The sequence below is a fragment of the Colletotrichum costaricense genome, assembly GCF_030867565.1.
Source record: "Colletotrichum costaricense strain IMI 309622 chromosome Unknown Scaffold_2.1, whole genome shotgun sequence".
Classification (NCBI taxonomy): domain Eukaryota; kingdom Fungi; phylum Ascomycota; class Sordariomycetes; order Glomerellales; family Glomerellaceae; genus Colletotrichum; species Colletotrichum costaricense.
The window spans coordinates 106,443-128,494 of NW_026848231.1; the positions used below are offsets into that span (position 1 = coordinate 106,443).

Sequence of the window (22,052 nt, forward strand, 5' to 3'; positions counted from 1 at the left end):
GTCTTTGAACTTTATAGACGTAACAAGTCAAGTGCGGGCAGAATACAGCCGGAAGACGGCAACGGCACCGTTCGAGTGATGGATTGGCAAGGTTTACTCTGTACGGCAAGCCGCAATGGAAGGACGACGACTATCCCGTCGGTACTTTCGAGGTACCAGACAATAGACATCCACGTAAGCAAACCCCCCCAAGCCATGCCGCCATGCGCCTCCCACCGACGGCGGACAGCAAGAACCACTGGGAACGCAGCCCGGGAAAAAAGAGCAGAAAATGGTTCTTTCTCTCCCACTTGCGGCTTGCCTTCCAGGTACCTAGGTATTGCCCCCCAGGCTTGCCAGGTCCACGCCCCAGTGGTACCCCCCACCAACTGGCGCTAAGCGGGGCCTGGCTTTTTTTCTTGCATGGATCATCCTCTGCTATCAGTACGCCAACATCTTGGCTGTCTTTTCCCTGCGACATACTTAGGTTCCATGAACCCCGAAGCTTTTCCTAGTTTCTGTCGCTCTTTTTGTTCATGTAAACCCTCGAGGTCTATCGATACTGACCCGAGATTTCGTCGAAATCGTTCCCAGGACGTCCATTGTCGCGACATCTTCACCCAGAAGTCGCAATCCCGAACGAGGCGCACAAGAAGCCGATCAACGCGCACCAAGAGGCAACACCCGCTTGGTGACCTCATAGCTCCTAGACTTTGTATCCGCTTCTCTCACTTTCCTCGACTCGACTCGATTCGACGCCTCCCGATCCTTTCCTTACCTTAGGCTCTTGGCACGCCGACTTTTTCCTCGAATGCATCGAGCCATCCTCGCTCTCGGGACGCAATCCATTGACTGGGGAGTTTCGCGCCCTTCGCCAGGCCCAGCTTACATTCCCTTTGCTGCCGGCGGTTGAGCGACCCCAAGTAACACGGCTTGCGACAAATTCCTAGTATTCCACCAACGCCAACCGAATAAACACCCACACATAGAGATAACCTCCCAATTCCGCCACCATGGCGTGGGATCACCTCTCAATCACGAAGCCGCACTTGGTGTACATCATCTTGGGCGGCTTCACCACACTTTTCATGCTGTGCTCCTCTATCATCAAGGAGAAGATGTACATTGGTGAAGCTACCGTTGCCACCATCTGTGGTATTATCTTTGGCCCCCACGCCGCCAATCTGATCGACCCGAAAAGTTGGGGAAATGTCGACTTGGTTACCATCGAGTTCTCCCGCATTGTTCTCGTCGTCCAATGTTTCGCCGTCGGTGTCGAATTGCCAAAGTTCTACATGGAGAAGCACTGGAGATCCGTCACTCTTCTGCTGATCCCCGTCATGATGTTTGGCTGGCTCATTGTCAGTCTCTTCATCTGGTGGCTCATTGACCCGTTATCTTGGCTCGAGAGTTTGGTCATTGCCGCCTGTGTCACTGCTACCGATCCTGTCTTGGCCTCTTCCGTCGTCGGTAAGGGCAAATTCGCCAAGCGAGTTCCCAAGCATTTGCGAGATCTTTTGTCGGCAGAGTCTGGCTGCAACGACGGCATGGCCTTCCCTTTCGTCTACCTCGGAATCTACCTGATCCAGGAGCACATGGATGCCCGGAAAACGACATTTCACTGGATTGTCTACACGATTCTCTATGAGTGCATCTTTGGCGCCATTTTCGGCTTCCTCGTTGGCTACATCGCACGTCACGGCATCAAGTTTGCAGAGGAGCGCGATCTGATTGATCGGGAGAGTTTCCTGGTCTTCTACTTCGTGCTCGCTTTGTTCTGTGCCGGTGCTGGTAGTCTGCTCGGTATGGACGATCTACTAGTCGGCTTCGCTGCCGGTGTAGGTTTCTCAAACGACGGTTGGTTCTCCTCAAAGACGGAAGAATCTCACGTGTCCAACGTCATCGATTTATTGATCAATTTGGCATATTTCGTCTTCCTCGGAACCATCATCCCCTGGGAACAGTACAACAACGTCGCTGAGGGCATCACCCCCTGGCGCTTGGTTGTAATCGCCATTTTCGTCATCTTGTTCCGACGCATTCCCGCCATGCTTATCTTGAAGCCATTCATACCGGACATCAAAACCTGGCGTGAGGCAGTTTTCGCTGGTCACTTTGGTCCCATCGGCGTCGGTGCCATTTTCGTCGCCATTCTAGCTCGCGCTGAGTTGCAGTGGGAGACGCCCGTGCCGCTTTCCGACACCCCGCCGGAAGATATCGAACACAGAACACTCGTTGCGGTCATCTGGCCCATCGTGACATTCCTAGTCATTTCGTCCATCATTGTTCATGGCTCATCCGTTGCCGTGTTCACTCTCGGCAAGCGCATCAACACGTTGACAATCACCATGTCCTACACCACCGCCCCCGAAGACGGCCCTACCTGGATGAACCGCCTGCCGAGAATCTCGTCGCAATCTCGATCGCAAGCCCGAACCATGTCCGACACCGAAGGAGAAGAGCTCAAGATGCCCGAGTTCCCGCCCGGCACTCTACCCCCAGTAGGCTTCCCTGGCGCTTTCTTGAGACGTCAAAAAGACGAAGACGGAACGAAGTCTCGCGCTCGATCAACCTCAAGGAAACGCAGCAGCAAGAAGAACAAGTGGGACGATGGCATCGGGCCCGGCGGACCTGTTTCCCAATCCGCCATCTTCCCCACTAAACGCGAGCCGCTCCTCAACGAGAAGGACCCTCAATCACCCGACGCCGAAGGCACTACGACCCCTAGGCGCGACTCTGAAAGAGGTCGCGCGAGAGACCCGGAGAAAGACGACGACGAGATCACACCATCCCCCGATGAGGGATCTAGCAGAACGCAAACGCCACCCAAGATTTCCATCTACGAGGAAGGAGACAACTTGGTGGTCGAGAATGAGGATGGAGACGTGCTGACTGTCGAGCGCTCTGAAAGTAGAGCAGAGGCAGTTGCGGAGGCTGAAGCTCATCATCGCGTACCAGTCGAAACCGACATGTCGGCTATTGCGGCTGCCCATTCAAAGCAAGGTGAAAAGTTCAACTGGACCCTGGATTCGTTCAAAAAGAAGGTCGGGGATGTGTACACGTCAGAAGTGGAGAAGCGCAAGGAGAAGAGCAAAGCCGATAGACGGCATGAGCCAGCTCGAGCCTTCCAGTTCGGCAATACCGTGAGTTTCTCCAGATTGGTGATGGACGAGAAAAGAAACTAACAAGTACATAGATTATTGTCGAAGATGAGGATGGAGAAGTTATCAAGACTTACGAATTGCCATCGTCAAAGGCTCCCAAGGAACCTGGAACAGGCCTTACCCAGCAAAGTCTTAAGTACCTTGGCATGGGAGGTCTTCTAAAAGCATCGGAGAAGCCTGCGGCTGAAGACGAAAACAACGGAGAGTCAAGCGCCGACGGCACGGCGAAGACACCTGCAAAGTCAGGATGGCAGAAATACCTGGGCGGAGGTGCCGGCAACGCGAAGAACGCTGCAGAAGGTCAAAAGGAGGATGACCGACACATCAGATTTACGATTGGTGGAGTCGGCCAGCGCATGACAAAGGAGGACTTCATTCGTGAAGTTCAAAAGCTCGACGACAAGACCCGGCGACAGGTTGTGGACCAGTCCACTGCTTCTCAGCGCGTAAAGTCAATTGCAAAGGGAGATATTCCTTCGCCGGCTGACAGACATGCCAACATTCCGACCATTAAGATTGGAAGCGATTCCAACGAGAAACGTTCTGGCTCTTTCACGCCTCAGCGGGTGAACACGGCGCCAGCCTTGCCACCGGCACCCGCGCAACAAGCAGACGCCGAGGGTGACGAGGAGACGGCTGCTGAGAAGAAGCGCAGACTGGCGGTTCTGTCGAACCAGAGCGAGGAGGATTTGGACAGCGGAGAGACGCCTGCTGAGAGACGCCGTAGGGAGGCTGCGCTCGGCTCAAATCAGGATGATGATTCAGATGACGAAGGTGGAGAGAGAGTTCCCCCGACGAGGAGAGGCATCCGATTTGCAGAGAGCACGGTGCCGAGAGGACGCAAGTAGACGAGAGAGTGATGAGGACGGCATAGACTGTGAAAGCAGCATAGCATTGCATTGGGTGTGGCTATATGCATCATGACAGCGATACCTGCATGGGTTTTGACATGCTCGGACGGAAACGAGCAAAAGAGACGTCTAACTGAACGGCCGAGGTTTGTGGTAATTATATTGTCTATTCTGTGCACATACTTGAGGGGAATGAATATGGCCTTTCTGTAGATTTCAATTTTATCTCTAGATGAACATTGTATGCTTGATAAGTGAATGATGAGCAAGAAGCGATTACAGGTGACGAGGTGGGGCTTACAGGTATAGAAGCGGTATTTGGTGACAAACGCACAACATTGCGGATACATCGGCTGATACTTCAGCCGGAAACTCCATGGCATTTTTTCTTACGAGACTGCGATGAACCCAGCCCGACGTTTGGTCAGAGCCCGAGAGCGCAAAATCCGAAGAGTAGACGCTGACGTCATGTTCCCGGAGTAAGGACAGAAAATTTCCCTCGTCTCGGGGGGCCGTGGTCGTCTGCCGATGTGGGGCGGAGGCGCAGCCGGGGGGGTGTGGCGGGGTTGGTAGGGCCCGAGGCGGTCGCTCCGTGGCGGGGGTGGGGTGGACGGGAAGGGGGAAGCTCTCAGTATTTAAATCCGTGGTTTCGTGAGGTTCGATGCTGGTACAAAGTCCTGCATGACGAATAGCTCAGGGTCGCTCTCGTCGTCGGCAGGATCAGGATTCATCGGGGCCGTTGGGGCGTTCGGCATTGGAAGTGTAGAGATTGAGGTGGTAGAGGATGTGCTAGCTAGGGGTGAGTTCGTTAAGTTGATTTGCTTTTGATTATCCTGAGTTACTGTGGGGACGAATACTTGACAGAGGAACGAGAATGAGGATCGGTCTATAGTAGTCCGCTACTTTAAAGAATTGTTATAAATTGCTACTATAACGAATACGCTACGAATAAATAAAAAAAAGAACGAGAAGGAGAATAGGAAGGAGCCTAGGAAGAATAATAATAAAGAGAATAGGAAAGAGACTAGGAAAGGGAACAAAGGCCAGTCTATAGTACTCAATTCCTTTTCATGATCGAGAATTGTTACTGGAACGAATACGTAATGAACGAACGAGAATGAGCAACGGTCTATAGCGTATATAATCTATACCTTCGTTGGGATTTTCTTGGTTTCTCTTTGCGGGCAATGTGAGGCCAGGGAGATGTGCTCCTCGGTGAATTCTTACAAAGAAGGAAGCCCCGCACAGAAACCTTCACCGCCTCCATCGGGGTTCTCTGTCCTGTTGGTTTAGCTATCCATTTCGAATTGATTCGAGCTCTATGTATAGTTGGGTTCGGTACAATGATGCTGAGCCTCACTCATCAGATATCAAGAAACATATCAGGCCAAAGAACAACGTTTGGGTAGGAGCTGATGGTTGTACGGTCGATGCTACAGAGGAGAATAAGTTTCGCTTGCATCTTGGCTAACATGCTTTCTCGAATTGAAACCTCACAACTTCACCAGCATCTGGTACAAGCTTGGAATGGATGTCCGGTTGCTTCGATGCCGATGAACTTGGCGATGATCCCTGGGCTTTCCTCCCAAACAATAGCAGCATGATGACTAACTGTAGGATGCAAACACTCTTCAAACCTGGGTCTCTGACAGTATACTTAACGCCTGACGATACGGCAAACCAAGGCAGTCTCAGGTTGACGTGACACCAGCAACCAAACTTCCGAGCCCCCGACCGAAACGATGAATCAATCTTCTGGCATACCGTAGTTATATCCTAATCACTACGAAGTCTTGCTTGTTAAAGCGCGTTGTTACATGGGAGTCCTACTTTGTTGTGAATCACTGGCTATTGATTTCCTGAGATATCATGATACAAAAGAGGATCTTTAGCCTACCTACCTAATGGTTATGCCTCCGTAAATCAAGCACTATAGTTCTGACTGATTCCCGAGATACTGAACGAGACCGAATTCTCTACACGCCTCCGTCAAACCGGCCAAACAGAGGCACGATGTATACCCACCGCCGCAACCGTCACCCTCAACTCTCGTCTCCGGCCCGCAGCCCATTTCCACCGTCGCAGGGCTCACCCTTCTTTGGCAACATACCTCATCCTTCAAACTCCCACTATGAGGAACAAGAGACGTTCGAAGATCCTCGATGCGATTACCTGGGCTACGCAGCGCCAAGATATGACAGAGACAACAGCGATGACGAGCACAGTCACAGCACGCAGTCATACATCCACTGGCCTCCCGGCCCCTCGTACTGGGAGACCACACAACGCGCTCGTCTCCCAGCCCATTATCTACCCTCTCCATGGAGAGACGCCCATAGGTCCAGACTACGCCCCGAGAGAGAAGAACCAACAGAGACGTCATTCGATATCATCCCAAGCATCGAGAACGACGAGCAGCCCTCGCCAGTCTTCCCCGAAACCCAGTGGGTAAGTGGGTCGTCCTGGACGTCCCTACCGACCCCCGCATCCGAAACATTCACATCACAATCCCCTTCCTTCAGCGACGACTCCATAACCCCGGAACTCCATCGCCACCGCCACCCCCGGAACCACATCCCCGACTACGTCCGCTCAACACCCGGATCATCCCCCCTCACCTCTCCATTCCTATCCTCATCTTCAGAGGACATGAACGACCGCAGCGCAACAGCTCGACCCCCGACGCCACCCCTGCGCCGACAACAGGCTCCGTCTCCATCGCCACCTCCGCCCTCAGTACACGCTCATCTACCCGCCTTGCCGTTCCGCCTCAGTCGTCAGGCAGGCAACCCGCACCTTCGGGCCAGGATACTGACCCCTCCCGCTTTACAGGCCTCGCGGGTTGATACGTGTGATACCCCGTGGCAGCCTCAGCGGTGTCGTTGCGGGGAGTGTTTCTGTAGGAACCTGTTAGATCGGAATGGCGGGGTGGTGGTGGTTGATGCGAGGAGGTTTTGTGCGTTTTGTCGCGAAAACCACTGCTGGGTTTGAGACCGTGGAATGGATCCGATACGGTGCGATCGATGCTAGTTATTTTAAACTGCAGAAAAAAATGGTATAGGGATTGAAGGAACTTGAGTTGATTGTAGTCCAGGAGGATGATGTTGGATAGGGAGGTGAAGCAAGTTTTCTACTGCGTTTGGAGAGAAGAGCCAAAAGTCATACTTTTTCAACTCTTCAAGTCACGATCCCTTGTCCAGTCTCTCTCGCCGGTATATTCAACCTATGGCAAGTCAGTGCACGAGGGCGTTGTCAATCATTAGCAACGCAATGCTCAGCGAAAGGGGTGGCCGACCCCAAGTCATTTCGCCTTTTACCAAACACTTCCATACTATTGGCGTTTGAATCGTTTGAATGATCACTATAAAAGTGCGGCGGTGATATCATGTGATTAATTCCATATTAAGGCATATTATACAATGCCGTCGTCTTTCCTGTTACCGCCCGCTGAGAACGTAGATCGCATGCTTTCTCGATAGCTCTTACTCCTCGTTGCTTTTGGCCTCTCAACTCCATTCACCTCGACCGTAAAGTATGCGTCTCGGCCTTCGATATTGCTGTCTGTACTCGATGAATCTTTCTCACTAGCCCTTTTCGATTCCTTGATATGTATCTCCACATTCTTGCTGATGCCTCCCGGCAAAGGTGGCGACTTATTCAGGTGCTCCTCGCTCCCGGACATCGTAAACTCTGTAATCGGATACTGCGTGTATGGCGGCCGGTTCTTCTTCTTATTACTGCTGCCCTCAGTCACACTTCCAAGCATGATGCTCCCGGGCGCCGGTAGGTCGGAACGGTTAGGCTTGTCGTACTTGTTGTTGGTGCCACCTCGTGATAGGGTACTCGATATGGAGCCGAAGATGGGTGTAAGCCAGCGTCGAAGTAGGGGGAAGATCATCGGGATGTTGGTGGTGACAATTGCGACGAAGGTCTCGCGGACGGCCCACGAACCTGCCTGCTGCGCTCCTGTGACAGGGTTCTACGATGCGCACAAGTCAGCCATCGAGTCCCGTATGTATCACATGAGGATTGGCCTACCGTGATGATGAGCACGCAGCGTAGGATACCAGCCATAGTTACAAAGATACCTCCCGAGAACAGGACAATGAGGCCGAGCTTCTGTCTCAGGGGTAGCCTGGCGCTCCACAGCATCGGTATCGGTATGCTTAGCAGGTAGAAATCCGTGATGACATTGAGACAGACGGTGACGATGATGTTGACTTTTGAAATGGCCGGCTGGCAAAAGTCTGGCTGCCCTTTAGTCATTGACATATGAGAGAGTTATGCGGTACTTACTGCCAGGGTCTGGGTAGATTTGCCAATTTTTGCTTATCGGAAAGCAGCTGAAGGTGATGGAAAACAATACTGCCAGCCATGTTATCGCGATCAGAACGAAACCCGCGATGATCCGCTTGCGAAAGTTATGCAATCCCTCCTGAGCGACTCGTCAGCTTGAAAGCGCATGATTGATTTCTTACGGGCTCCATACTGTTAGGCGCAGGTAAAACGTGCACATTGCAGCCTTTGCAGGCCAGAGGACGAGACAGCTGTAAGTAATCCATCCCGCGATTTGTGTCTTCGATCCGTTGACCCTGCGAGTATGATATTAGACCATTGCCTCAAAACATAGCACTTTTCATCGCCTACCTTGTCGAATATTCTTCGCTGTTTGGGTCCAAAGTTCTCCGCTCCTCATCCGTCATGCCATTGTTGGCGAGTCCCTTCCAATGCGCTCCGACGCTGTACGCCAAAGCAGTCTCGGCGGAGTACGTGAACTATGCATTCCAGTCAGTATCTCGTACTCATACCGGTCAACAGCTATCGAGAGACTTACAATGATAAATAGCATGAGATAGTCATCTGCCTGCAGACGCTTGAAGCCAACAGCGGCAATTCGCGCATAGGTCCTCAAGAAGATGACGGCGATGGCTACGCCAAGAAGCGCGAAAGCTTCTGTCGAGAATTCGGACATGTCGTTGGGATCATGTCAACCGGATACCCCGCGTGGTGCAGGAAGTCGACGAGTCTAATAGCATGGAGTAGAGAAGAAGGGGAAAAGTCGTCTTCAAGAGTAATGCCAGGTGGAGTACTCCGTAGAGCAGGCAAGGTATATAGCAGTGAAACCCAGATAAGACTTTTGGGGAATAGGTCGTCGAGGGCCCTGCCTTTCAGCTATGCAGATCGCAGCTACTACAGAATGAACCCAGCAAGGGCAAGGTACCGGGGTCCCGGAATTGGATGGGAGGCGTACGCATGTCGATACTTATGTCGCATTCCCCCGTCACCGCGGAGACTTTGACTTGGACACAAGCGGCATGGGCGGCTCGTGGGAAGTGCTGGGAAAGGGTGCGCTTACGTGCATATCCGTTCCCCTCGCTGAAACACAAACTACATGCCCTAGCAAACCCAAAGTACGTGCGAATAGCTAGTGGGTGGTTTGGTTACACACGGCTGACGGAACCGGTGATGATGATGAAGGTGATGATTGAGACGAACAAGCGCGAGGAGTTCGGACGATAAGAAGCCCGGGCCAGCGACTTGGAATCCCCGGCCAATTTCAGAGTAGATTTTGCGCCGGTCAATTGTCTGCTGTACGGATACATAATTGTACGGAGTGCATAGGTAATCAACCAGCTGTCAGGCAGAGAGGCTGAGACAGCATGTGGACTATTCCATATTACGATAAGTTGCCGAAATGGGCTCGCCGCTATGTTCAGGAGAAAGCACTAACGGCGGATATGTTATCTTGATGGCATTTGATCGAAAGCTAACAGACTTCTGGCCGACATCGATGCGGCTCGTCGAAGGTCCAGACTACCGATATGGTCAAGCGTCGGCCTTTGCCACCATAATGATGCCCAATACGACCAATCCCAATGCTAATGCACGTAGACAATGTCGGCAGATCATTAGCTCAGCGTGATGGCAAGGCAAACACGACCCTCTTGAAAGCACATCCATGCTTATGCTTCAGCGCTGGAGCTATCCTGCGCGACCATCGCCTCAGAACCAGGCTTTAACTTGTCTGTGACATCTCAGTTAATTTATCCCTTTCCCTTTTCCAGGCCTGAATACTGGTCATATTTTCGTGATCTTTTGCTAGATATCTTGACATGAGTCTTGTGTCCCAGAAGAGTGACCGTTTACACCATATCTGATATTACGGAAGTTCCGAACATCAACTAGCAGCCCTGTCGAATTGTTAGTCTGTCGTTGGCTAGAAGTGTTATGGGCCAGGGGCACGGCCTTGACTCGCGAGGGTTACATGGCCGTGGGCCAACACCTGGGGTCAGAAAGCGCGGCGCCGGGGATAGGACCCTTGCGAGCCGTGTCAACGACTGTGGATATCTTCAGAATGACGAGTGGTACCTGCGTTGAAGAAGTCTCCAATAGAAGAGCGACAGTCGGACAGAGATGCTTAGCGGTCGTGCTTGTATCCCGAAAATGGATGACTTGTTGCACTTTACCGTCCCATAGGTTTAAACCGTCTTGAGGTTGTTAAACTACGTACCGCCGCGACGGTACCCCAAGGGGTTCATCCTGGAGAAACATTGTTTCGGCACGAGCATCTGGCTTCAGCAAACTTCAACATCTTGCAGTCAAAAAGCATCCTTACTCACCTCTATGCTGGTCATGACCACAAACCTCCCAAACCGACGCAGTTCGATCTGCCATAAACAGCCTCCTTGTCAAATTGTCAGTGTTGCGCAACCGGCGAATTAGACGTGACAGGCAGTCCTCCTCCGCCACGAGTCCACCACGAGTCAACGGCCCTGCTGCCATCCCATCTACGTAGTAGTTCAGTGGGTCTTTATCTTGTGCTAACAGCAACTTGTCATCCGGGGAACGCCTCCGGCTGGGTCTAGACGTCAGGGCATCCTTGACTCCGCCTGAGCGCAGTTCCCATCAAGATCCTTCATAGGTACGGGATTCTTTGAGGCTTGAGCCTTGATCACTATTTGTGCCGCTATTTTTCAGCTAGCAGGATGCTCATACTCGGACAATGCTGCTCCACTGCAAGTCGCCGGCCGGCAAATTGATGGACAACTTCTTGAAGAATTGGTAAATGCCGTGGGAGATGGAAACAGCAAGGGGGGCATGCAGAATTCCCGACTATTGACGAATCAGCACTCAATGTTGGCCTTTCGGATATGGAACCCAAATCCACGAAGGATGCAGATGCCAGAAGACCAACCAACGCCAAATCAATCATTAATGCAGCTGGCCAAGAAAGACCCAATATTCCCATATTCGTCTGCAGGCCAGGGGTTCTGACAGAATTCTAGTGCTTATTCGCAATTCAGAATGCGAGGAAGGCATGCCCAACCCTTTTCCCGCACTGGTGGGATCTTCGCCTCGAAATAAACGCCTCGAAAAAATATTTGTCCAATTGTCTCAGAAGCATCGACCTCGGGGGCTCGGAACCGATCCCGCTCTACACAATGGAGACTCTCGACTTCGTTGTTATCGGAGCCGGTGAGTAACATCCCCCTAAACCACCAACGAAGGTCACAATCTGAAGCCGAGTCTACAGGATGGTTCGGTCTAGCGGCGGCCAAGACTCACCACCAGCTCCATCCCCAACACTCGCTGGCACTCTTTGAGCAAGCCTCGACCGCCGGCGGAGTATGGGCCGAGCACCGTCTCTACCCGGGGCTGAAGAGCAACAACATGCTCGGAACCTACGAGTACCCCGACTTCCCCATGGATCCGGAGACCTTCGGGATCTTGCCCGGAGATCACATTCCCGGCCAAGTGCTGCATGACTATCTGTTAAAGTACGCCGAGACCTTTGGCATATTTGACAAGATCCGCTTCAAGCATCAGCTTCTCTCGGCGGAGCATCAAGAGAGCGGCGGCTGGGTCCTGACTCTTGTGAACGGCGAGGACGGTGGCGAGGTTCAGGTCCTCGCAAAGAAGCTAGTTGTTGCAACTGGTCTCACTTCAGAAGCCTTCCTCCCCGATTTCAAAGGCCAAGAGACGTTTGGTGCCCCTATTTTCCACAGCAAAGACTTTCTTCAGCATGCAGACACTCTGGAATCAGCAAAATCCGTGACGGTATTTGGTGGTACCAAATCAGCGTGGGATCTCGTATACGCCTACGCGATCAAGGGCATCAAGGTGAATTGGGTGATTAGAGGTATCTCGAGATGACCACCGCAAAATCATTACAACCAATGCTAATAGAATGTAGAATCCGGACATGGTCCAGTATGGATGGCTCCCCCATATGTCACGCCCTTGAAGAAGTGGCTAGAAAAGCTCGTTCATACACGCGCCCTTACATGGTTCAGTCCCTGTTCTTGGGGCGACGCCGATGGATACGTCAAGACGAGGAACTTTTATCACGGTACGGCGATCGGCCGCGGCATCACCAATAACTTCTGGAGCGTCCTCGGCAACGATGTCATTACCCTGAACAGGTTTGATTCGGACCCGGAGCTGAAGAAGCTGAAACCGTGGAGCGAGGCCATGTTTACGGCTTCCAGCTTCTCTATTCTGAACTACGAGACGGATTTCTTCGATCTCATCCGCAACGGGACAGTAATGGTGCATATTGCCGACCTGATGAAGCTATCGCCAGGCACCGTCCACCTTTCCGACGGCTCTTCCCTGGCATCAGACGTTCTTTGTTGCGCAACCGGGTGGAAGCAATTCCAGCCTATAAAATTTCTGCCCGAAGGCATCGACAAGGAGCTCGGTCTCCCGCACAAGCCTTCTGCAGAAAGTTTCCCGCCCGCCGAGATGATTGAGACTATCGACAAGGAAATTTTCGAGAAATGGCCGCGTCTCAAGGATCAGCCTGTTCAGAACAAGAAGCTTAAGGCACTCGTCGAGGATGAAGGCATCTCGACAAAAGAGGCCGTCAACCCGTATACACCCCTCACGCCGTACGTGCTCCATCGCTTCATGGTACCGCCGTCGGCCAAGCTGCTGGCGCACCGCGACATTGCGTTCGCGGGCGTGTTGATGAATTTCACCGTGGCGATGATCTCCCACGTGCAATCACTATGGATCGACGCCTACTTCCATGACCAGATGCCCTCAGTGACCGAGGCCATAATAAGTGCTGAGACGATGGAAAAGCTGCGGTACGAGACTGCGCTTCACAGTCGGTTCTGCAAATGGAGGTACCCTGCCGGGCACGGGGACAAGTTCCCGGACTTTGTTTTTGATGCTGTGCCGTATATCGACCAGCTGGTGGGCGATCTGGGGTTAAAGGTGTACAGGAAGAATGGCGTGATTGCTGAGGCATCTGAACCATACGGCCCAGAGGACTACAAGAATCTCATTAGCGAATGGACAGAGAAGCAGGTTGATGGCTAATAAAATACCAACCACGCTCTCGATCCGCAAAACAAGCCAATAATGTTTGATATCTACTTTGACTTCACTTTCGGATCTAAGTGCCGTTGAGGCTAGCCAATCACGGTAAAATTAGGCAGCAGCCTCACCGCCCTCGAAATGTCCAAATCCTGCGGCCCAATGCCTTATCAAATTAATACTTCAGCATCGACTCGGTGTTATCCTCCGGTGGTTCTTTACAGTTGATTCATATCATTACTGAACCCCCTCCCCGGCATTGTGATAATGGAGGAAACACGGAGACCCGCAGTCTCAACCAGGAGGACGAGACAAACAGCGAGATTGGACGAAGCAGCGGCCGCCTCTTCGGGACTATCCCAAACTACAAACAACAATCTTAACTCTATCATCATGGAACCTGAATACAGTACGACAGGCTTATCGGTGGAAGGCCTGCATATTCTTCCAGAAGTCCTCCACGCCGGCCTCAAACTCAAAGACTTAGGGAAGAAAAGCATTCAGCTGCTCTTAAAGAAGCGTCAATTACTAAGAGACACACCACTTGATATCCCAGAAGACATGGAAAGAAAAGGACTAGCCTCACCAGTCATGGCAACTCTGGTCTTTGCCCAGGAAGAAGCAGGCACAGCAGTCTGTATCTCACCCAACGGCATTCTCCTCACTTGCTCCCACTGCATCGCCGAGACCGTTGACGATTTTGACGATTCCAAAAGCCACTGGCTTCTCTTTGCTTCAGGCCAAGTAGTCGAAGCCAAAGCACTAGCATGGGATGACAAGAGAGACCTGGCCCTGTTGAAAATCACCTCAGCACAACAATCTCCGCCACCTTCGGGACCGACATCATCATCATCATCACCACCGCACTCAGGGAGTTTCCCCTTTGTGACCCTCTCCCCCTCACCGCCCGCCTTGAAGGCCCGACTCATCTGCGTCGGCCACCCGGGCAGCGAGGACTTCGAGGCGGCTGTCCCGGGAACAAAGACGGACTACAACGTCCTCCACCTCAGCACCGGCACGTTCAGGGGCTGCGCCGAGGGCCAGGACCCGCAGGATAATTCGGAGATCGGGGCGCTAATGCATTCTTGCTGGACGTACTGGGGTCACAGCGGCGCACCGCTGGTCGATAGGAAGACGGGGACGCTCGTTGGGCTTCATTCATCATGGGATGATGAGACGGGGATGCGGAGGGGAGTTGCTTGGGAGGCTATATCCGGGTTTCTGGGGGAGAATAAGCGTTATTTGTGATCTTTGGGTACCAAGTCTTCTGGCCATGTAGGTGCTTCTCTTCTCATGGGGTTTGGTGTATACTTTTACACAGATATATCGTACATCAGCTGGGTGCTCTATTCTTCGTAGATACGCAATACAACATGAGGGTAAAGGTAGGAAGGTCGTTCTTGCCTCTTTACCTTATAGCGTACCTGCCTCCCTTTTCCGGTTCTTCCATTGTTGACTCCTTCGTCATCTGAAGGCTGCTTTCTTCCATCACATACATATCCTTTCCTCACAGTTGAGTACCCAAAAAACCTCGAGCCTTTATACCCTTCCACCCAGATGTTGTTCTTTTCATGGTCACCAAAACCCACCCACACGCTCACATCCGTCCATCGATTGCATGCGAGGCATCTAGTTTCAACCAACACTTATAATCCATTCGAATACTCTGCTTAAACACCAATAATCGAATCCCTCTCCTCCTGTGTTTGCTCAAAGAATCAGAGTTCTTCTCATCAAAAGCTGTGAGTTCTTGTGCTAGTCCCCCTAGTTAATCACACCGATCCTCTAACATATATCTCTAGACAATACCCTTGGTTCCAACGCATTCAATGTACGGTACCCACGTCCGCGCTTCCCATTGATAACTTCGATACCATCGGGCAGCACCGTCTCTGCGCTCACGATTCTCACGATTCTCACGATTCTCACGATTCTCACGATTCTCACGATTCTCACGATTCTCACGATTCTCACGATTCTCGCGATTTCGAAGTTCAACCTCAGGTTCCTCCCGCCTTCCACTGCTCGAACTACCGGCTGCCCGTCCGCCTCCCACCCTCTGCTCCAACGATGCCTAACCTCTGGCAGGGCGAAGGCCCTTACCTTCCCTCCTTCAAAACTCCCACAACGACTACAATCTCAACTCCAACAAGCCTCTTCTCACCGTCAACAACATCCATCGCAACCGCAGCAATGCCTACCACCACCGAGGAAGTCGAAGCTCTCCGCGCCTGGGTCCTCTCCACATCGGGCAACTGGCTGTTGAACATCGCCAAGGCCCTCGCTCTCTCCATCCCCCTGGGAATCCTCATCTCCGCCATGTGCTGCTGCTGGATCCCTTGCCTTTGGTACACCGACCACCTCACCGACGACTTCCTCGACATCAGTGTCTGGACCGGTCGCCTCCTCCGCGGCGAGTACGCCCCCCGCGGTGGCTGGATCCCCTTCATCCGCCGCCGCGTCAGAATGTTCTTCATGGGTCGCGAGGAGCGCGCCGAGGCCCAGCGCCGCGAGGCGCAGGAGGCAATTGATCGCGTCGTCGGAGAGCTTCGCGGCCGCGACGGCCATGTCGTTCGTGTCGGATACCAGCAGGAGCCTGCCATGACGACTGGCCTCCCCCCTCAGAACCGCAACATGCGTCGCCAGATGGCGCGTCAGCAGGCTCGTGCGAACCGTACGGCCAATAATAACAACTAAGCAATGCTCAAATCCCTTCTGGTCGAACTTCACGAGTTACCGTTTCGAATCCTGTTCCAAACGTCCAGCACTTGCGGGAAAAAAGATCAAATCTGGTATGACAGCCGTTCCTTCCTCTTCCTTCCTTCTCGCCAATCTCACGATGAGACCAAAAAAAGCTTGACTAACATCGAGCATAGGTAGTCACCGCTCCTTCTGAAACGAACACGAACAAGAGGCATACAAAGTTGTATTCCGCGACGCGGAAACTAGAGGGTATCTGACTAGGAGGACAGAGCGACGCTGGGTGCGCTTGGTTAAGTGCATACGCGCATAGGCTGGAAACGATACGATTGGCGACGAGCCAGGCTGCTGCCACATCCTATCCGAGAGAGTGTGGAAGGAGAGAATAGGGGCAGACAGGTTCCTGATATGACTGGGGATCGTTGGAGATCTGGAAGCATGCCCATTACTGAGACTTGCGAGCGAGATGAGTGGACCATTGGCATTCCGAGCGATAGTTACGACCTCCAAAAGACCCGTTCTTGCATTGATCAATTTGTACCCTGCTTGTGACTTTGACTAGTTTTCAACTCTGTCGTGTCCCCTTTCTGTGCCACAAGGTTAGCCAGCCGATGCAAGCCCAAGGCACTCGTTCATTTGGCCTACCTTGAAACTGAGTGTTGTCAAAACAAGACCGAAACACCACACCTCTCACTGTCAAACTATAACGAAGAAGGAGCACCAGGGTGAAGTCAGATATCTGCATCTCATTTTGACGCCTCCGCAGAGAACCGGCCAAGTCTATCTCAAGATAAAGCCTTCCAGCTGTTCTTCGCCGAGATGGTGGGTAGTATGTACAGTCCAGAAGTTTTCCTACACACAGGAGGCGTCAAACGCGCCAGCCGACTCAAAGATTGGATCCTGCAAAAGAAAAGCGATCCTCTTCTTCGACTTTTTCTCTTCCGTCTCTCCGGGGCCGGTCGTTGAGTGGGTTCTCTTTCAAGCACACGCCGGCCCTTCCTCCAAAAATGACGCGTCTCCAAACTGAACAATCCCCGGTTGAGGGGTGGTATCATTTCCTGACTGAAGCGAAGTGCAAAAATTAGGAAATCACAAGTGTGTGTGTGTAAATGGCGTTTGGCCATGAAATTATTGCCTGTTGATAATAGAAGGCGTGAGAGTACGTGTGAAGTGGGTAGCGAATGAGTTACTTCCGTTTCGGACGCTTATTGCTCTCGCTTGGTATTGGGTGTATGTTGTTATGTTGGAGCTGTGAAGGCAGGCAATGAACCATGCGAGCGAGTTGAGGTCGATGGTAAGAAGGTATGTTGACAAAAAGGAAAGGCGGTTGGCGTGTTGGTAATGGATACTTGAGAAGAGTCAAAAAGAGTTTGGGGTATAATAGAAAAGGGTGGGCAAAAGTATGTCCCAAGGTTTGATAAAGTAATGTAGGTAGGTATCGCCATTGTGTTTACTGCCCGAAGGAACTGTGGCTTTGATGCGCGTCTCGAAGAACTAAATATCTATTAGCATGAATGTGGAAAATCTGGCGGCCATGCCTTGACTTACTGTGCAGCACATTCATCTGGCCGGCGCGATCTTCGCACGCAACCTGCAAGCCGGAGCCTTCGACCAAGTCAAGGCAAATGCTGTTAGGCAGCTCCTGAATTTCCATGTCGGGGATGTAGGGCACCCGGAAGTCCGAGAGATGGTATCTCTTGACACCGGCACCTGTAGGCTGCTTGTTCTTGGCGGCGTTGCCAGCGGCGACGGCGCTCAAGATCAAGAACCCTTGGGAGTCCAGGCACATGCTGCGACGCTTCCATAGCAAGTTGTCTGGAAATTGGACATTGACATCTCCCATGAAAGCTTCGATGGTAGGCTGCTGGAGGCGGGCCACCTCTGATGCGTCCTCCTCCTGAACTGTAGGAGAGATGGCAGTCGGGGTCATGGTCTTACCACGCCCAGCACTGCTCAGGGATGACGAGAGGCGACGCATGAATCGACCCGCGCGACCCTTCTTCTTGTCGCTAGCAGTGGATTTGCTATCGTCGCCAGAGCCGCTGCCCTCAGTAAACATGGACGGAGACATGGCACCGCTCAAGTCGTTCTCCTTGCTAATGGAAGATCGACGACTGCTGATCGATAGACGGCGGCTGTGACCACCAGAATTCGCGTGAGTAGAAGGGGGTCTTGAGGGAGACTTTGAGCCAGGAGACATGGGGAGAGGAGCGGTCAACGCCTCTGTGGAGGGAGAAGTGAGTGACTTGCGGCGGTCCTTGATGAAGTCCTTCATGATGCTGAGAGACGAGCGCCTCGGAGCTTCTTCGACATCCTCCTTTGGGTCAATGGACTGAGAGCGGCGCTTCTCCTTTGACAGTCTTCGCTCTTGGATAGTCTCCTTGGAGGGCTCCACTGTGGCCAGATTGGCTGGCGGGAGCGGGAGCTCAGCCTTCTGATGATCGACAACTAAAGGCGACACCTTAAGATCGAGTCGTTCGAACTCGGAGGGGTTTTTGGGCGGCTCCGGCGCCTTACCAGCCTGGCTGGGGTCGCGAATGATTCGCGCCGTAACGGAGATGGATTCTGGGCGGCCCCTGGGCGGATTGCTGCCAGGCATCTCAAACATTGAGAGCCTGTTTGCCATGGACCCCGATCTACCCCGGCCTGCAGTCTCCGGAGATGACTCTACAGACTCGGCCATAATAGGGGGGACAGGACTGGCGCCACGTGTCGAAGGCCTCGTCCTGTCGACAACCGAAGGGGAACGAGATGGCGGATCCCGGACGCTTCCCCTCTTAACGGCGAAGAATGCTGAGGATGGCCTCGGAGCCTTCAAACTACTTGTGTCCGCTTCGACAACACCGGGTGCATGGGCAGACAGCTTTTCCAGAGCCTTGATACGTTGGGAGATGCTAGATCCAATCTTGTTAGGCTGGTTTGGCTTCAAGTGATTGTTGCCCTGTTGCTGCGTAATCTTGTGCAGAAAGGCTGCGCCAGATGAGATTGATCTCTGGCTTTGGGCTTGAGCCACATCTGCAGCCGTGAGCCCCCGCACTGGGTTCGAAATGGTGCGAACAACTCCGCGCGACGTCGGCCTGCTAGCGTTCTGAATCGTCGGGCTGGGAAACACTGGGGTAATGGGCGATTTGGATACAGTTATATGCTGTGCTTGCTCAACTGTAGCAGAATGCAGCTCATCTAACAAGTCCTCATCGTCAGAGATGTTGTCGTTTGCGCGCTTCTCGAGTACTTCCAGATCGGTCCGGATCGGTTCAACGAGCGATCTTCGCTTGGACGCCTCCGAGGCTACCGGAGTCTCCTCAGCAACACTGTCGTTTTCCTCTTCAGCAGTGGGCAGTGGCTCTGTGGGTGCCTGTTCTTCAGGCGACACGATGGTGGGAACTTCGACAGTTGCAGCCGACCTGAGATCCTGGGTCGAGAACTTGGACCGAGGAACTCTGAGTCCAGGCGAGCGAGGAGATAGCGGCGATTTGGGTGATACTTCCGCCGGCAAAGAAACGGTGTCGCTGACATCCAGCGGAGTCGGCTTCGTCGATTCGACGGGAGCCTTTGGCTGAGTTGGGCTCGTGGAAAACTTGGAGATTGGTAAGCTAAAGGTGGGCGATTTGGGTTGTTGAGCCTCGACTGCTACCTTCTCAGTCTCAATTTGTGGTTCTATGGGCTGGGCGAGTCCAGTGGTTTCCGCTTGCTCGACATCAAGTGCTTGTGGTATGACAGCGAGGGTTTCCTCCTTGTCCTCGATCAAGTTCTCGTCGGCAGGTAGAGCTTCCTTGGGTGCGGAAACATCGACTGGGTTGGTTTCGGGGGGGTCGGTGACTACGTCTTGAATCGTGGGGGTGGATTCAACCACGGGCTCGGTATCGTCCTGTTTCTCACTGGTATCGGCCTTGGGCTCGTTCGATTCAGGGGCCGTAGCCTCTTCAATAACATGAGCTTGCTCAACCTCCGCCTCCCGCTCGACTTGCTCGTGTGCCTCAACCATATCCATATCAGCATCAAGATTCTCTTCCTCGAGCTCCTTTACTGTCTCTTCGGTGGATTCGGAAAGTGATGACGCCTTCGTCGACTGGTCGGGTTCGGAAGATGCTATGATGGGCGATGCAGGATGAGAGTCACTCTGAGTGAACTCAGAGGCCACGTCGGTGTGGACAGACACTGACGATGTGTCAACGACAATGCCTGAATCTGCCTTGGAGACCGAAAGTCGTCTCTTACGTTCGTCGTCGTCATCTGCTTCGGCAGCTAGGGTCTCCTCGGTTATCTCCTCAATGTGTTCGACAGGCTGAGCCTTTTCCGAGGCAACCTCCTCAGCAGGGGCATCGATAACAGGGGCGGAGGCGGATTGTTGGTTCATTTTCTTCTTCTTCTCCCTCAGTTGCATGGCCTTCATTAGACGCGCCTTTTCAGGCGTCATGACCTGTTTGGCGGAAAGGGTGGTGAAGGACGGCATCGCGGATTTAATTGAAGCGCCCGAGCTCGTTGTGGGTCGTCCTGAGCTCGTGTGTGGCCTAACGGGTTCATCAACCTGGGAAATGGGATCCCCGTCGGGTAGGGGTATTGAAGTGGCGGCCAAGGAGATTTCGGTTGTTTCGTCGGGGTGGGCTGGTTCGGCAGGATCCAGAGTATTTTCCTTGGACTTTCCCTTTTTGGAACCCTTGGAAAATAGCTTGAAGCCAGAGGGCATCTGCGAAATTGGTCGGAAAGCAGCCCCCACAGCAGCAGTTCCGGTGCGAGCACGGCCGGCAACGTCGAGAGATGGTCGTGGGGCAAGTTTGACTCTGGGTTTGCCGTAGGTATAAGATGACGAAGAATAAAGCTCGGGTCGCAGGGACTGCGATGACATGCGACGTCCTTCGTCTACTGATTTCGAAGGTGAAGGTGGTCTGGCGCCAACAAATTCGGGCGGCTCCAATGATGTAGAAAACTTGCTCTCTTCTGGCGAATTGGCAAGGTCGGCATTCAACGTCACGGGCGGACCGTCAATTGGCGATTTCGGGGTTTCTGTCAAATCCTCTGTCGCGTCTTCAACCAGATTATCACCGGTGGACTTCCGCTTGCTTGCTCTCTGTTCTTCTTCTTCCTCTTCCGCAATCTCCATCAACCGTCTCCGTCTCAAAGAGCTGGTCGAGGACGAGGTTGATCCAGATGCAGCGTGCAAGGAGCAGGCGGCAGACAGCTTGGTGTCCTTGAGCTCCTTCGCGGAAGCTATCGAGAAATCGGTATTGTACGGCGCAAACCGCTCGCATACGGCATTGAAGTGGACAGTGACTCGCGCTACGATTGACAGACAGAAGGCCCAGTCAGCTTCATCTCCCTCTGGAATGGGGGAAAGACCACAATAGTGCGCCACAGCCTAGAGACAAACCCACCTTGGACAAGTCGAGAACAATCTTCGGGAAGATATTTGATGATTACGTTCCGGCGTCGGTACCTCAGAAAGCCAAATAAGGGCGAGTGGTCTTCGTTGTCATTTTCGTATTGAGCGATGTTGTTCCGGATCTCTACAATGCCACCATTCCCGCGACCCAATAGTTCAACGTCATCGCGACTGGCATACTTGAGGAGAAACCTATATTACGCAATGGTTCATGACGTCGGTCAGCCTACGTGAATCTAGCAGCGCCTCAAAGGCCAGCAAAGAGACAAGGGAAATTTGCATAGTGAGATATAAGGGAAGCGGTGTACAGCCGGCGAGCTACTTCGAGCTGGCAAGCGGTGACGGGCACGGAGAAGAAGATGTTTCGGTGGGGATAAAAGGGAGGGATTCATACCATCCTCCTGGTTCAGCAACGGCAGCCTCATGGGCCTCCTTGACCTTGGGGTCGTCCAGGCCATTGAGCGACATCCTCCCTGTCGACTTGGCGAGCTACGAGGGTTTGCGGTCTTCGTCGTCGTTGTCCACGTCAGTGCTGGTGGTCGGCGGGCGTGGAGAGCGAGCGCGCGGCGAGTGCGACTACGACTGCTACTGCGACTGCGACGGGGAGCCGGGAGCTGTACGGAGCTGTACGGAACTGTACGGAGGTAGCTGCTG

The 22,052-nt window shown here is 52.9% G+C and overlaps 8 protein-coding genes across 8 annotated transcripts; 5 read left to right on the forward strand and 3 right to left on the reverse strand.

Moving 5' to 3' along the window:
• Positions 1-992: 992 nt before the first annotated feature.
• On the forward strand, positions 993-3,991 carry CCOS01_01652 (sodium/hydrogen antiporter; the record flags this gene model as incomplete). Its single annotated transcript, XM_060449845.1, has 2 exons — positions 993-3,122; positions 3,176-3,991. 2 exons carry the CDS (start codon positions 993-995, stop codon positions 3,989-3,991), a joined length of 2,946 nt encoding a protein of 981 aa, XP_060318495.1.
• A 2,016-nt stretch (positions 3,992-6,007) lies between these two features.
• Positions 6,008-6,840, forward strand: CCOS01_01653 (uncharacterized protein; the record flags this gene model as incomplete). The annotated part of the gene is made up of 2 exons (XM_060449846.1): positions 6,008-6,442; positions 6,517-6,840. The coding sequence occupies 2 exons, from the start codon at positions 6,008-6,010 to the stop codon at positions 6,838-6,840; spliced, it is 759 nt and encodes a 252-aa protein (XP_060318496.1).
• Positions 6,841-7,406: 566 nt separating this feature from the next.
• Positions 7,407-8,966, reverse strand: CCOS01_01654 (uncharacterized protein; the record flags this gene model as incomplete). Its single annotated transcript, XM_060449847.1, has 6 exons — positions 7,407-7,973; positions 8,033-8,241; positions 8,291-8,429; positions 8,484-8,586; positions 8,642-8,769; positions 8,829-8,966. 6 exons carry the CDS (start codon positions 8,964-8,966, stop codon positions 7,407-7,409), a joined length of 1,284 nt encoding a protein of 427 aa, XP_060318497.1.
• Positions 8,967-10,961: 1,995 nt separating this feature from the next.
• On the reverse strand, positions 10,962-11,243 carry CCOS01_01655 (uncharacterized protein; the record flags this gene model as incomplete). Its single annotated transcript, XM_060449848.1, has 1 exon — positions 10,962-11,243. One exon carries the CDS (start codon positions 11,241-11,243, stop codon positions 10,962-10,964), a length of 282 nt encoding a protein of 93 aa, XP_060318498.1.
• A 193-nt stretch (positions 11,244-11,436) lies between these two features.
• On the forward strand, positions 11,437-13,321 carry CCOS01_01656 (uncharacterized protein; the record flags this gene model as incomplete). The annotated part of the gene is made up of 3 exons (XM_060449849.1): positions 11,437-11,470; positions 11,529-12,134; positions 12,189-13,321. 3 exons carry the CDS (start codon positions 11,437-11,439, stop codon positions 13,319-13,321), a joined length of 1,773 nt encoding a protein of 590 aa, XP_060318499.1.
• A 588-nt stretch (positions 13,322-13,909) lies between these two features.
• On the forward strand, positions 13,910-14,566 carry CCOS01_01657 (AT hook domain-containing protein family protein; the record flags this gene model as incomplete). Its single annotated transcript, XM_060449850.1, has 1 exon — positions 13,910-14,566. The coding sequence occupies one exon, from the start codon at positions 13,910-13,912 to the stop codon at positions 14,564-14,566; it is 657 nt and encodes a 218-aa protein (XP_060318500.1).
• An 822-nt stretch (positions 14,567-15,388) lies between these two features.
• Positions 15,389-16,015, forward strand: CCOS01_01658 (uncharacterized protein; the record flags this gene model as incomplete). Its single annotated transcript, XM_060449851.1, has 1 exon — positions 15,389-16,015. The coding sequence occupies one exon, from the start codon at positions 15,389-15,391 to the stop codon at positions 16,013-16,015; it is 627 nt and encodes a 208-aa protein (XP_060318501.1).
• Positions 16,016-17,468: 1,453 nt separating this feature from the next.
• Positions 17,469-21,866, reverse strand: CCOS01_01659 (uncharacterized protein; the record flags this gene model as incomplete). Its single annotated transcript, XM_060449852.1, has 4 exons — positions 17,469-17,512; positions 17,567-21,295; positions 21,391-21,590; positions 21,793-21,866. 4 exons carry the CDS (start codon positions 21,864-21,866, stop codon positions 17,469-17,471), a joined length of 4,047 nt encoding a protein of 1,348 aa, XP_060318502.1.
• Positions 21,867-22,052: the final 186 nt, after the last annotated feature.